Source organism: Drosophila pseudoobscura, chromosome 4, assembly GCF_009870125.1.
Source record: "Drosophila pseudoobscura strain MV-25-SWS-2005 chromosome 4, UCI_Dpse_MV25, whole genome shotgun sequence".
In the NCBI taxonomy this organism is placed as follows: domain Eukaryota; kingdom Metazoa; phylum Arthropoda; class Insecta; order Diptera; family Drosophilidae; genus Drosophila; species Drosophila pseudoobscura.
In genome coordinates this window covers 4,690,932-4,706,803 of record NC_046681.1, presented here as the reverse complement: position 1 = coordinate 4,706,803, position 15,872 = coordinate 4,690,932, and the positions used below count along the sequence as shown (strand labels likewise).

Genomic DNA, 15,872 nt, shown 5'->3' with positions numbered 1-15,872 from the left:
CCACTTCCTCTGTACGAGTTCATTATGCATTCAGTCCCATCATCGATATTCCAATTCGCATATTGAATTCCCAGATTATTCCCCGACTTCCTTCCTTCATTAATCTCAAATGGCGGAAATCACTGTTCAATAAATGTGCAAAAATATTCAACAAATGCGGAAAACAAGAGCCGAACAGCTGAACGCTTATCCTTGACCTCAGATGCGGGCTCGAAGTCATTAAGGGCCTTCTGCTCTGCTCGCAAAAATTGTTTTAATTGTTATTTACTTTTCTGTTTTTCTGTCCGACAGCAACAGAAGCGGCAGCAGTGCTAGAAAACGACGCTAATGACCAACTTTTGGCAAACGAAAAACAACAAAAAATGCATAGCATGCATTGCAGGCCCGATCCTGTGCCCGTCCCTGCCACCGCCACCGCCACACCACTGCTCCAGATCCCTCGGATGGCGCTGTTGTCGTAGTTGTAGTCGTCGAAAACACTCAAAACCCATTAGGCAACACTTTATGCTTAGTTTGAAGTTTGGGGGCACAGAACACACAAAAATACCAGCAGCAGAAAAGAAAAGAAATAAACGAAAAGAAGTAAGCCCGAGGCGACTGTAGGGCCAAGTGAATTTTGCATATTAGCAGAGGAGAGGATGCCATTGAGTGGGTTGGATGAATGGGGGAGAAATATGTTTGCTGGTGCTGGAAAAACGTTGCTCAGTTTCACAAGAGAACCTACTACTTAGCCATGCTGCCAGGATGACAGGGTGTGGCTGGGATGCATTTCAAATGCAATTGCAGTACGCGACTGCGACTGCGACAACGACAACGACGGCGGTGGCCAGCCCGCACACCCACAACACCCACCCAACGAAAAGGAGGCGGGCGGGGTATTTGAAGCAGCTGCTGTAGGCGTTTCGTTTACATTGAAAATTACCCTACTTACAGTGTTGACAAACGAGCTGACTATGAGCGCCCCAAGAAGATGATGACGACGAATGAGAGTCGGAGGGGACCTAAGCGATAGTGGGATAAACGGGGGCACCATCTCAGCTAAGTGACGAACATTGGTCATAGCCGGGGCCGGAATAAAATCTCAAATAAATAAATAAATTTCAAACATTTTATCAAAAAATACTTAGAACCAATAACTTGATTGCCGAGTAGATAGATACTCACATCTGTTTAATGTAGAAGACCACACCAACTAAAGCTTATGGAGAATAAAACAGGTATTCTGTCAGTAGGATTTCAAATATTTAACACTTTTTTAACCTTGGCCACAACCTAGTCCATGCGGAGGAATTGAACAAAACGTGCTTCCATACATAAACTTCAATATACTATATACATCATTTTATATCGAATTACGATATGATTTTCACATTGTTTCCAGTCTTACGATCTACACGGCTCGTTGCATTTAAATTATAATCAATTAAATATGAATGAAATAAAACAAAATAAAATATTATTCCGTTTAAATAAAATGTTGGAAAATACGCCACCCTTCTACAAACAGACGGTATTCTAATATCCCAACATTTTTCACACGATATTTCTCGCTCAGACGGAATACACAGCGAATGTATTTCAAAATATGATTTATTATAACAGATAGGTATGTACATGTGTAACGTATAACAAAAATATATATTAATTCCTTTGGTCGGCTAATGATTTTATTTGGCCGTACTAGAGGACGATGAGGACGATGAGGACGTTGGACCATCGTTGATAATCATCGCATCCGTAAAAAAAACTGTTGTACTCGTATCTGACTCCTCCTCCTGGTCATTGCGGCGCCGGACTATCCACAAAGGATCGTGCTCGTCATCATTGCTGTCCGCATCAGTGGACTTCTTATCGGAAAAGCCAAAGAACAAGCTGGGCTGCATGCTCACACACTTGTGGACTGGCGGTGCCAATTTCTTATTGGTATCTGGCTTCTGCTCGGAGACGTCTGCCTGCTCTTGATGGCGCATCGAACTCCGACGATCTTCAGAGTATCGATTCCCCAGATAAGCACGCGGCACCATGCTCACCGACGACACGCTTTGAAAAGACATGAGTTCACAAAAAATCGCGTTCTCAACTGTTTCGAATGAGGAGAGCACGTTCGACACGTAGGCGCGCTCGATTGCCCCGTAGACCTCCGGCCAGGTTGGTACCGACAGAATGCACCACAGCTGAAAGGCCACCTGGTTCAGCTGGAGCCCTCGAGTCTTCCGCAGGTGGTCGATGACCCCTAGCAACATGTAGTCTTGCCGATGAGCCTCCATCTCCAGCTGCATCTCGCTCTCCATCGGGGAGAACGGCGCATCCAACGAAAGCTGGGCTGATCCCCAAATATAGGGAATCACGTAGTAGTCGTCCATCGAGCACCTTGAGTCCTTTGTTAGCGACAGCGAGTAGGTCAGGATCAGGCGGCGCACCAGCCGGATGTAGCGGTGGAAGAGCAGCAGGGCCGCGGCTACCGTATCATCAGCGAATAGGATGCCAGCCCTGAACAGACCGCAAAGGAAGAACAAGAACATTAGCTCGTTGCCGGGACCAAACTCCAGGCTGCTCGAGCAGCCAAAGGAGCGCCGCAAGTACTGTCCCAGTTCGTTGATGTGCTTGCACTCCGGCTGTACTGCCTCGTCAAGGACCGAGAAAACGAACTGATGCATTAGGCGCATCCAGTTGCGGTAGGCGTTAGCATTGCCCTGCTGGGCCGTGAGCCAAGAATGAGCGCTTTCAAACTTGGGTGTATTCTCGGATAGGAGTATCTCCAGGCCGTCGAAAATATCGCACAGTCTACGAACCTTCTCCGACACTGGGAATTCGCTGCTCAATTTCTTGCCCTGTATGGCCATGCTGGTGTTGTTGATGTAAGCAATCGTATCTTTGTAGGCCTGCGAGCGAACCCAGTCGTCCATATCCTCAAGACATAGCACCTGCCTCTTCGGGCCGTTCTGCGCTAATTGGGTGGCATGCAGCACTTGGGGACTTGGGTCGCTCACATCGTACATTCGCTTGCTCGTTGCTTCCGTCATTGTGAAAATACGCACCCCTTAACTCCGGATCTGGTTTTGTTGATAGTTTTTTTAAATTTTGGAAAAACGATGCTTGTGAGCCGTATGCCATGACCAACTACAATCGCATCGAAAATGGAAATCTGTAAAATAATACTGGTCTTGGAACTTCAGGGATTTAGTTTTTGAAATAATCATTCAAAGAGAGACATCGCTGTTGAATGGTCATTCATTGAGAATGAAGTGCACACTGTTTTTACTTTTCTGTGAGAAACTCTAGAAGCCGTGATAGAAACCACCAAAAATGTCAATGTTCAGACTATCCATCTTACACATGCAGGTATATTTTATTTTCCCCTCTTCAATCCCCAGATTTTCCTCCGAATCTCTACCGTTACTAAATAAAAATCCGCGTGACTTTTGTTAGATCACCATGTTACAACGTTATTTTGATCACGAGTATCATTATTATTACTTCTGCAGCATCAGACATGCTCAACTTGGATTTCCACTCAAACAGATCGACCATTGTGCGCTGTCGGTTGTAGTGGGTTAAGTACTTCAACCGCATCGCTTTGTGGTGTCCGCCTGCCGGACCTATTAACATAAATCGAAAGGAAGGCCGCGATGACTGAAACCCAATTCGACTCTTCCCGACTCCTTTGACACTCGCAAATCACTCAACGCCGTGATAGATGTATCCAGCAAACGGCCTTGCTTCCCATTTTCCCACCTTCGGCCCTCCCTTTGCTCCATGACACGTCGGTAGCCGCAGCATCGTTTAACGCAATAGCGCCAACTATAAATTTTAAATTAATTTTGAAGTGCAGCCGGAGCCAGAGCCGAACATCCCGGAAAAGGCAACACATCAACGGAATGGGGCTGGGCTGGGATGGACTGGATTGAGGAAAGGACCCTCGAAGTGACGACACACACATGACACTCATTTTATTGCACGTCAGTCGCCTCAACTGACAGGCACGGAGCTTTCAGCTAAGGGACACGGGTCTCTCACTCCCTCTTCACCAGTCTGTCTCTGTGCGTAATATACCCTTCCAGACGGCATTGACATTGTGACCAGATGTTTGAACGCACTGATTTTACCAATTGTTCGTTTTATTCGTTTATTTTTATTTATGACTAGCATCGACTAGTTCAGGCTCTGTTCACAATTAACTGGCTGCGGCTCAGACGATTTAACATTGCTCTGCGCCATAGACTGGTTAATTTGTAGCATAATCCACTCGGTAGTCCCGTCCTGTACTGGTGGACGAACTGCTTGAGCAACGCGCCCCACAGCAGCGGCACGGACAGCGGCTCGGACAGCAGCACGCTTGGCCCTTATGCGATAGCTGCGTTGAAAAGGCATAATCTGGAGATTGCAAAAGGCTCAAAAACATTTTCATTAGAGAGAGAAGTATCGCTCACCTTAAATTTTTTCATCTCAGATTGCAGAAAATTCCTTTTCTTCCAGACTTTCTCAACTTTGTGAGACGTTAAGAAAACCTTATGAAGTGAATGCCTTTTTAGATAGCAAATACATTAACACAGTCTTGTCATAGCCTACTTTACACTAGGGTTGCGTCATGCGTCTTGCCGAAGGTGCACATTATTTTTTGCGAAATATTTGAGCATTTTCGCACTTTACAGCACATTTTTTTATATTTTGGATTATTAATGACAATAACAGCAAAAAGCAGCAGACCAAAAATAAAATTTTCGCACTAAAACATTTTTGTGAACCCGTGAGGCTATAAAGACACTGCCAGATCTATGGGAAAAACTCCCACAAACTCTAAATTTTTGTTCGTCCGTTTCCGTGTCGTCTTGAATAATTTTGTGATTTCCAAAATTTTGTTGGTTTTCTAGTCATTAAACACACAAATCAGCTATTGATATGACGAAATAATGACGCGCCTTCCAGTCGTATCGCCTATTCTGCGTGATTGCGTCAATTCCGATATCGATAGAAAACAATCGGCAGTTCAAAAATTCTATTACACTCACTTTCCAACACTGACACTCTACAACAGTACAGCTTGTCTGCAATAGAACAGTTTAAATTGAAATCAATAAAATATTGAAAGGTGTAAAAGACAGTAAAACTAAGATAAGAAATATAAAATCTCCTGCCGAAATCTCGTAATAATACCACAAATAGCGCATCGACTTTATAGGCTAGAAGAATTGTTACAAGATACACAAATATTTATTATTTATCAAATATTTATAATCATTTGGCTGTGAGACAAACTCTGCCTCTGTTTAGAACCTATGTGTGGGTACTTCAGGGATATCCTGTATTTGAAAGGGTATTGTGTGATTCGGTATCTTCGGATGACTAGGCTGTATATCTCGCTTTCCTTTTTCGGTCTTGTTTCGATGACGACTCCTGGCTTCTGGAACACTTTGTTGTCTGTCATTACAAGTGCATAAATTATTGTAACCACATTTGGAGGAGACAGAGACACAGACGGAGACAGTGGCGGCTGCCATTGAGGACGGGCGGTTGTTCTTGGCTGGCCGTTGCAACAGTTGCCAGTTTTCAGTTGCTGATGCCGCTGATGACATGACAAAATATTTTCCCAACTGACTTTTGTTCGGCGCTCTCTTTCTCACCCTCTCTCTTTTTCTCTCCGAGGCGTCTGCGTCCCGCTTCGCCGCAAATGTTGCTTTTGACTTTGATGCCAAAGCCACGCCAAATGTGTCACTCACCCACTGGCCCAGCCACTGCACTTCCCCTGTGACCTTTGTGCAGTGGATGTCAGAAGGAGTTACGGATACGACCGAGTGCGTGTGTGTGTTTGCGTGAGATGCAGTCCTCCGTCTCTCGCTTTTTGTGCATTTCATTGTAGATTCTATCATTTTCTACTCGCATGCTTCAGCGATTTTTGGAATTTTCAATTTGTTCAGAAATTTTTGCAACAACTCCCAACCCGTTCTGCTCACTCCCGTCGACCCTTGCCACCAACCAACAAGAATTTATTGAGTTTTTGTAAGAAACAGAAAGGGCTGCATGTATGTAGGTAGGAGATCTATCTGTAATCCGTGGGTGGTGAAAGCGGTCCATGGGTTACGGAACTATTTTTGATCATAACAAAAAGACTGAAAGGTTTCCAAAGAAAATGATATTTTTATATTTTTCCTTGATGACATGCCGGAGATGAAAAGCCACACTGGGAGAGAGTAAAGCGGGCACGAGCGTGATGCAGGAGAGAAATTTTCCGATCAATTTCCGCAATATCCATCATCAGCCATATGGCTCATTTAGCGTTAAAATTGCCATTAAATCTTCAAACTACTGAACAACCGATATGTATAAATTGCAAGATTCTCTGCAATGGCAAAAGTTTTGGTAGCCTCCAAAATTACCATCTGTGATTGACTTATGCTTTATAGTTCTGAATCAAATCGTTCTTACTCTCCATTCATTCAAATCTGCTGACTGTGTTACAAACGAGGACGAAGCACTAATTATCCACCTTCATTTTCACCTTGGATGGCTTACCACCGCACAATTTGCAACTGCGGGCGGGCTTGGCTGTCATTATGCTTCGAAATCTAAAAAAAAAACAAACCATACTGGTCAGTGAAGTAAATCACGCGACGATACTCGTAGGATTCCAAAGATAATGAGGGGGAACGTTCTGAGTTACTGCTGCGACCGCAACTCTAAATTTATACCCGATACATAGTCAGTATGGCTACATTAAACGACAAAGAGTGCGTGCGAGAGAGACAGAAAACAGTCTGAACGTGTCGACGGACGCTGCGTAGCCACTGCAAATTGATTTGTTACTTCTGGCTATAATAGTAACCCGATCTGATTCGGATTCGGCAAGATTCGGCAATCTGGTACATATGGGCCCCTTCGGGGGCGGAAGGCGTTGGGGCGAATTTTTGAAATAGACTTGTGCAGGTTCGATATCATAGGAATGTGGATAAAAAGTCTGGTTGGACTAGCTCTTATAGTCTCTGAGATCTAGGCGCTAGTGTTTTACGCTAAGCAAAGCCGGCTATGGTACGTGTGTCTTAGAGAGAGACAGAGCGAGAGAGAATGAAATTGTTTATTTGGTTCTGTCTATAATAATTATACGATCTGGTTCAGATTGGTCTGCGTTTTCTGTTCTCCGTATCTTTGAAATTGTAGATGGCACGGATTTGCGCCATTTGTAAGGGCGGAAGTGGGCGGGGTAAAGTTGTGAAGAGTTCTTGTAACAGTGACATACCACAGAAGTCCGGATATGAAATGTCGTTGCTATAGCTCTTATAGTCTTTGATTACTAGGCGCTGATAGGGACGGACAGACAGACAGGGCTCAATCGACTCAGCTATTGATGCTGATCAAGAATATATATACTTTATGGGGTCGGATAATGGAAACATGTTCATCACTTTTCAGTTTAAACGCCTCTAAAATCTTTAAAAATTAATCAATCTTTGAAATTTTTTCACATAAAAACAAACACAATAATTTTAATTAAAAGAGATCGGTTTGTAGCATTTTCAAAAAATTCAATACATACATTTTTAAACGGGAATCTCCCAACAACAGATTGTTGCTTTTAATTCACACCTTGATTTGCTAGCAATATAAGACAAATTGACTGCTTTTTTTTACAATATTTTTGAATTTTTCCTCGCACCTTATTCAACTCAAAGCTAAGAAAATCTTAAAAAATTTGTAAAACCAAATGTGGAAATTACCAGAAACAATCAACAATCATCTTGGTATTTGACACCGAACTCTTCTAAAATAGAAGTTCGAAAAATACGCAATTTGTACATAAGTATCCAGAACATCTAAAGAACGACCACGTCTGATTACAGACAGAGACGCTCGTGCTATGGAGCATGTAATGACCAGCAGGATGAAGTCACCACCAAAACAAGCTACAGCGGGTGTAAAAAAAGCTCTGCACATGATCGGCCTGACAGCGGCAGTTCAGCAGAAAAATAATGCCATGTCTGCAAGGAACCTGGAAGATTGGAAGTAGGTAATGTGGTCAAATGAGACCAAAATAAAAAATGTTCAGTCAGCTGGCAAGCTAAAAAAAAGCATCAGATCAAAGAAACTATGAAGCATGGAGGAGATAGTCTTATGGTGTGCGGCTTCTTTACTTTGTGGAATGTTGGCCCATTGCAATGGGCAATGAATCGGTTAAAATCGATGGAATAATTTAGAAGGAATTTTTAATTTTTATATTTTGAGAACATTTTTTTTTTTTAAATGTGACTACCCCAGATCGGTGACCACGATCCAGAAAGACGGGAACCCGAAGAACACCACTGAAATTTTACTTAATGCAGTGACTTGCGCAAAGCCCAGATCTTTCGGTTATAATCAAAAAACTGTGGACAAAATACGATTCTGAAACAAAAATTGGATGAGTTTTTTGACCGTGTGCAGACGGAGTAGCGCAAGATTTAAAAATTAGTCTAGAGTATGCCCAAACGCTTTTAGAGTGCAATAAAAGCTAAGGGCCATTGGAAAAAATACTTTAAAGAAATACTAATTTCAAAAATTGCAAACGTGCCAAAGGTAGCACATTAACTTTTTTTTGGAAGCCTAAAAACTCTTAAGGAAATTGATCTCTTTTAATAGAAAGAAATTTTTTTTTCAGTTACTAAGATTGATTTATTTTTACAGGCGTTTAAACTAAACAATGATATGTGTCCATGCACGCTAGCCACTGTACATAGTTTAGTGCAATCATGTCTTTCTGACACGTGATTATTATATATATCATTTTATTTCTCTTTGAATTATTATCCAAAGTACTAAAGATAACATTAGATTTGTATTCATTGTATCAGCTAATCTGTAATACGACATTAATTTTCTGTTAGGCGGTACACAATTCGCCGGGTTTCTTTATTTATTCTTTTATACAGTTATGGGTGCATCTCTATTAATTTTCTAAATAAATTGACCTACTATTGTCCGGTCAATTAATTCACCCACTCGAAACCTGACCTCTGACTGTTGCCAACCAAATACCAAAATCAAAACTCAATTTGGCGAATGCCAAAAATAACTTTCATACTCATTCAACCAAGCCTGAGTTCCGAGCTGAGCTCCGTTGGAAATTTATTGCCGACCCAGCAGAACATAAATTTAATCTAGATAAATAAATATTTTTTGGAAAACTTCTGTCAACTGAGATGAGGCGTCTATATTTATATCCAAGTACGAACCGAATTCGAGCCCCGCCCCCTACCATTCCAGGACTGTCAATAATAAGATGCTTGATAAATGCTTGGAAAATATACGCAGAAATACTTTACATGCGAATTAACGCCATAAATTGTGGTGTCCGAAGAAACAAAGAGCCAGACATTTGTTGGTCCTAACTCGAACACTCACACCCACACACGTACTCACGCGCAACACACACACTTACGTTTGTTGGCCTAAGGAAAAAGTTTGATTGGAAAACACATTTGTGATTTATTTGAGCAAACATTTAATAAATTGAGCTCGAAATATATTTATTTTAGGTGACTGTGTGGGCTTGTACGGTCCAAAGAATTTTGCTTTCATTTTCCCCGGAAAAATAACTTGATTAAAAAACCGCAAAAACCTATCGAGGGCTCGAAATGACCGCAGCAACTGTTCAAGGTCCAAGAAGCCAGCTTCTTCCCTTTCAACCACAATGTTATGGCCGCCGCAATCCGATGTGTAATTTAACACGAAATGGAAAGCGATTGACGAGCCTGTCTGTGTGCGTGAGACCGTGTATATTGGTTGACTAGGTGCTGGTCCGAGCAGCTGAACCACACACCTGTGCGCGCGCTAGAAGCCTCGTCCTTCTTGATGTACGTTTCCGTGCTGGGGAGCTACCGCCCCAGGGGAAGGGGACCCGCCAGCAACACTTCCAGTTGAGTTTATTGATGTAGATGGGGTTTATGGGCCAAAACCATATAATCCCCTGGGATTTGTCTTAGTTTGGGCCTGTGCGTCCAATTTTGGCAGGGAAGAAATATCTAAGAACATTTACATGTGCGTCAATACATTTCCTGACGTTGTTGATGGTATTTTCAACGCTGAAGCTGTGTAGTGATTTTTTTACAAACACATATCTCATATAGTCTTATGGTTCAGAGTCTGTGTAAGTTCCTCAATTAGCATTAGTTTTCTATACAATAAAGCCTGGTAGCATAACGTCCCTACAATAACTCCCTCTTATGTACCAGGCTCCAGTGAAATCTCAATCTGACCTCATGAAATGACTGCCACATTTTCTGCAGACATTTTCGATTAAAATGCGTTGCATACTTTCATGCGCATACTCACACAACCACACCACTCACGCACACTCAGCCAGCCCCGCAGGCACATACATACTTCCATCAAGGGCTTCCGCTTGGCCCGATCCACCAGAAGAACCCCCTTAGAGAATACAAATAATTACGTTTTTTGTCTAACTTTTTTTTGGTGTATAGTTGGTCTTGGTCCCTGTCTGTGTCTCTTGGTTCCTGCTCCTCCACACGTAACTTTTCAATGGGTAAAACTTTTTGCATTTTATGTGCTAGGCCCATCCGCCCCCAGCCCGCAGCCCGCAGCCCCCAGCCCCTAGCCCCCAGCCCCAGCCCTTAGCCATCCTTTGCCCGGACAATTCACACACAGAGAGCAGTGCATAAAATGTTTGTAAGTGACGTTGAAATTGAGACACTTGTCGCTTAATTGTTTTTCGAGCTTCCATATAAAAAACGATACCGAAGAAGGGACCTCCCCTTCCCCTTCCCCTTCCCCTGGCTTTCTCTCTATACTCGTGCTCGTTCGAGTATTTCTACCTATTCCCGTGGCTCTCTCCCTATGAAATAGACAATTGTTGTTCTTGTTGCCGTTGCCTGCTGAGACGTGCTGGGGAAATTGAAAAGGGATTTGCCTTTTGCCTTTTTTAAGGGCATCATTTACACTCCTTATTCTGGGGGCCTGGCTCCAAGTTCTGTTCTGCTCTGTCCGCTCTGGTTTCGTTCTTGCTATTTCTGTTTGCATGACTTCATAGCGTCGTGTCTGTGGGGGTGTGGCTTCGGGTCGGAATGCATTTGCTGTGGTTACTTGTCTGTAGATTATTTTAAGTAATTATCAAGCGATTTGCGTAAAGGTCTTAAGTGTTCTCAACTTCTGAAGAGGTCTCTGATGATGACGACGACGATCCTGGCGATGAGAACAACTGGCCATGAATTAAAAATGTAAATTTAAGCAGTTAAGTGGGGGACAGTTGCATGTAATTGCTATGGAATACAGCAGAAAGTGCAGAATAGGACAACTTATATATTTTTCTCAATGATGAAAGGACGCAATCAAATCGCAGCTGTAAAATGTTTTAAGAGGTGACCTAGAATCGATTTTTTATTATACCCGATACTCAAAATGAGTATTGGGGTATATTAGATTTGTGGTAAAAGTGGATGTGTGTAACGTCCAGAAGGAATCGTTTCCGACCCTATAAAGTATATATATTCTTGATCAGCATCAATAGCCGAGTCGATTGAGCCCTGTCTGTCTGTCCGTCCGTCCGTCTGTCCGTCTGTCCGTCCCCTTCAGCGCCTAATGCTCAAAGACTATAAGAGCTAGAGCAACGATGTTTTGGATCCAGACTTCTGTGATATGTCACTGCTACAAAAATATTTCAAAACTTTGCCACGCCCACTTCCGCCCCCACAAAGGGCGAAAATCTGTGGCATCCACAATTTTAAAGATACGAGAAAACTAAAAACGCAGAATCGTAGAAGATGATTATATGTTCTAGAGTGTAATATCTGAACCAGATCGTATAATTATTATAGCAGAATCAAGAAAACAATTTCATTCTTTCTCGCTCTGTCTCTCTCTAACACAGGTTTCATGGTCGGTTTTGCCAATTGCAAAATGTGAGTTCAACGATCTCAGAACCTGTAAGAGCCAGAGCAACCAAATTTGGTATCCACACTCCCAATATATCGGACCGAGACGAGTTGGTTTCAAAATTTCGCCACACCCCTTTCCGGCCCCACAAGGGATGAAAATCTGGGGATATTCACAAATCTCAGAGACTATTAAGGCTAGAGTAACCAAATTTGGTATCCGCACTCCTGTTAGAGCTCACTATAAAACGTATATCGCAAAATTTCGCCCCACCCCCGTTCCGCACCCACAAAGGACGAAAATCTGTTGCATCCACAATATTGCAGATTTGAGAAAACTAAGAACGCAGAATCATAGATAATGACCATATATATCAGATTGCTGAATCTGGATCAGATCAGATAATTTTTGTAGCCAAAAGGAACAAATCAATTTGCATTGGCTACGCAGCGCCCGACGTCACGCTCAGACTGATTTTCTGTCTCTCTCGCACGCTCTCTTTGTCGTGTCGTTTAATATTAGCGGCGTCTGCCGGAGGAGAGCCATACTGACTTAGTATCGGGTATAACCGTAGAGTTGCGGTGTCCGCAGCAACTCACAACGTTCCACCTCGTTAAATAATGCGGTTACTCTCGACTCAACTTTCCAGAGTGAAAAAACTAGTACCAGAAAAGACTGTTCCCATGCTGACGGCCGTATATGAATAGAATCTTATTATTATTGAATGCTCTTGAATATTATACACATATATTTCAAATTTTCTTGTTTACAAAATTGTTTATTTAAATGGGTAGCGTTATTAAAACCTTTTTGCTACTTGGTATTTCCATTTAATTTTTTCTTAGAACCGCTTTCGTCGGCTTTTCCCTTCAATTCCTTATATTTCCTTAGTTATAAAATGGGTAGAATCTGGTTTCAAAGGCTACCTTTCAATCGCTTTTTGCCATAATTGGTTGAAGGGATACACAGGTATAAAAAATTCTAGGAAAAACCTGTTTCCCAGAGACATTAGTAGTTTCCTACAGAGAATTCTGTGATCCTGTAACAATGCTCGAGGTTCGTGACCCTTAACTCTGTTCCCATTGTTCTTTGAGAGCACTTGCTGGAACTGTTGTATCATCAACCCACAAATAATTGTAGCATCCGAACAGGTAAACAGCGCTAGTGGTACGTCGGGATGTGATACAAGGTCAGGACTGGTCTTTGCAAGACCTAATTTCCTGCCTAAAACCTTTTGCTTTTTTTGGTCTTGCTAGAACCGTTGAGATCCTGTTCCTTTAAACCAGTTCTTAACGCTTCGCTGATCGCAGAGGATGTTGCAGGCGATCTTCTGAAACTGTTGTAATGTACACTATTTTCTGTTTCTGATAGCCTGTTCGTTTTTGTGACCTTGGTCACGCTTCATTGGCTTTCGATGATCTTCGATACACAAATCGTGGATGTGACCAGAATGGTGTTGACATGTTGAGTAGAAGAGATCTTCTTTCTAGTTCTTCAGATACTAATGGATACGATTCAATGATTTCCTCCCAACAAGAGCGTCCGCCTACCTGCCTGAATATCTGCTCTATTATATTATATTCTCTACGTGGATGATAAACTCTGCATCGATGTGCATCAGTTACCATATACTCGTAGGTAATACTGCTAACTGAAAGGTCCGCAGGCGAACCAAACTGTAATTGAATATAAATTGGGTGCACAATTTAAATAAATGATTGGCGCTAAAATGTACAGTTATTAAGGGTGTGCTTTGAGCTCAGCAGGTAATAGTTTAATGCACTATCAGGTTTGACATCACTTACTTGCGTTGGTAGTGCTTTTATTCTATTGAGGGTGCATAGTAGATACAATGCGACCAACTAAGAGGCTCTTTAGAGCGGGGGTCTAGTCGTCACGGTGAAAGAATATTATAAATTTTTTTAAAATTATTATTGGATATTTTTTGACAGCAGTGCCTTTAGGCAACAGTTAACTGAATATTTATTAATGAATATCAAAGGTATTAATAACCTTTCTTCTGTGGCTCTTTGTATACTTTTGTGCTTTATATGTAAGCCAGTATGCATTACATTTTTTTCAAATCACTCAACTCTACCTTAGGAGTATAATCACTCGTTGAACAAGGAAATTGTAAATTGGTGAAATCTACAGAGCGGTGATTGCTGACGGGTAAACGATCTATGGTCGGTTAACGATAACTTACCTAAGAACAGAAATTTGAATGAAATTTCATTCTGTTTAATTGTGACAGAGACAGAGAAAGAGAATGAGTGATTGTCAAGTTGGGGGCTCTCTGGGGTAGGGCTTGGGATCGGGTTTGACCAGGCTATGTGTGGTTTCATGTTGTATAACTTATTACGACCATAATTAACACTAAATTCCCCAAATGGCAACGGACAACTGTCAACTGCAAAATCATTTGCGGTCAGGAGCCGAAGCAGAGGCCGAATGAAACAAAATTCATGTGAATGCAGACTGCAGACTGACAGATGCTGATGCTGCTCCTACTCCAGCTCCTGTTCCTGCCACTGTTGATGTCATGTTGCAGGATTCGGTTACATGGCAGCTCAAAGAGAGTGCCGTCATCTCATCTTCGTTTCTGGCCTTCCTTCCTTCCTTCCTTCCTTCATCTCATCTCTGTACCCATTGCCCGTCGCTGCTGCTGACTTATGCGATGCGTCCTGCTGCAGCAAATTATAAAATGTTTGCCCTACTGCACTCTCCACATATCACCAGTCATGCCCTGCAGGGCCCTCAGAATCCAGTAAGCTGATGTGTCCTTATGCCGCATCCATGTCCACATCCTGCATTCGTTTTCCTTTATTTCTCCTTGTAATCAAATTAGCAAAGCCAAGAAGAATCGGGGCCACATCATGCGGCTGTAGCCGGGCGCAACCCGGGTCAGATATGGATAAAATAGTTCAGACTATGTAATATTAATTACGTTTTTCTTTTTAAAATTATATCCCCGTAACCTATCGCAATTTCTATGAAATATTCAAGGAGCATTTATTCCAAGCCGCACGAAAACAAATATACTAATTGATGGCACAAATTATGGCATGGCATGAGGACCTCTCCCTCCGAATGTCTCAGTTTCTCAGCAGAAGTCGGTTTCAATGCAGAGGCAAGCAGATCTAAGGTATCTGGCAAGTGCCCCTAAATCAATATAACATTGCTGCCGAGGAGGAGCTGCCGAGGAGGAGTAGATACCGAAATTTCATATCCCCATGGCAGTCCATTCCCGTTTCCTGCAACTCTCTCGACAGCGTCTGCATACATGCAATCGAGTTTTGAGTTACACAACCGCAAATAGACAGGGAACGGTTCCAGACGAGTCATCAGAATTCCTTGAGGGTTCTGGGTGGTCACAATATTCGACCAGCGGAGGAGTAGGAGTGTGGCAGGACAGACCGCCTCGTGTGTGGATTGTCTGACGTTTATGATTGCTGCAAACAAAAGTTACGATGACTGCACTTGAAATGGATAATTACGATGTGCAATATTTGTCTACTGTACTGGCAAACAAACAACCCACAAAGATCTTTCGCTCGGAGGGTAAGCACTATCTCAGAATAGAAATCGAACAGGAGTGATTGATTGCTCATTAAAACGTTGTCTTTAAATAATGCAATTCACTCATGAGAATCTACCGAATGAGAATCATTGCTCATTGTTTTACTGCTGCTAGAAGCCAATACCTAGCATAAATTACGGGCAAACTTAGTTTATAAATAAACCAAAAGATTTATTTTAAAAATTTTCCAATCGTACATGTTTATATCACCTCATCCAAATTGTGTCACAATCCTTAGGATCCTACTCATTGCTCTAGGATTTTCCACGGGCACACTATGACCTGCATTTTTCACATAAAACATGGTCAAATTCCCGCCTGTCTTCTGGAATCCCTCGATTCGATTCCCAAAAATGATGTCTTCCCGGGGTGCACTAAAATAGGCTTTCCTTTCGCTCCATTTCAGTTTCTTTATCCAGTGCATGGTGCCCAATGT

The 15,872-nt window shown here is 42.3% G+C and overlaps 1 protein-coding gene across 1 annotated transcript; it reads right to left on the bottom strand.

The window, feature by feature from the left end:
* Positions 1 to 1,572: 1,572 nt before the first annotated feature.
* LOC6902673 (serine/threonine-protein phosphatase 2A activator) lies at positions 1,573 to 3,138 on the bottom strand. Its single transcript, XM_002133153.3, has one exon. The coding sequence runs from the start codon at positions 3,021 to 3,023 to the stop codon at positions 1,668 to 1,670; it is 1,356 nt and encodes a 451-aa protein (XP_002133189.2). The 5' UTR covers positions 3,024 to 3,138; the 3' UTR covers positions 1,573 to 1,667.
* Between the last annotated feature and the right edge of the window lie 12,734 nt (positions 3,139 to 15,872).

Excerpts from the sequence above, each read along its gene's own strand:
- LOC6902673 (XM_002133153.3), bottom strand. The coding sequence starts at position 3,023 with ATGACGGAAGCAACGAGCAAGCGAATGTACGATGTGAGCGACCCAAGT.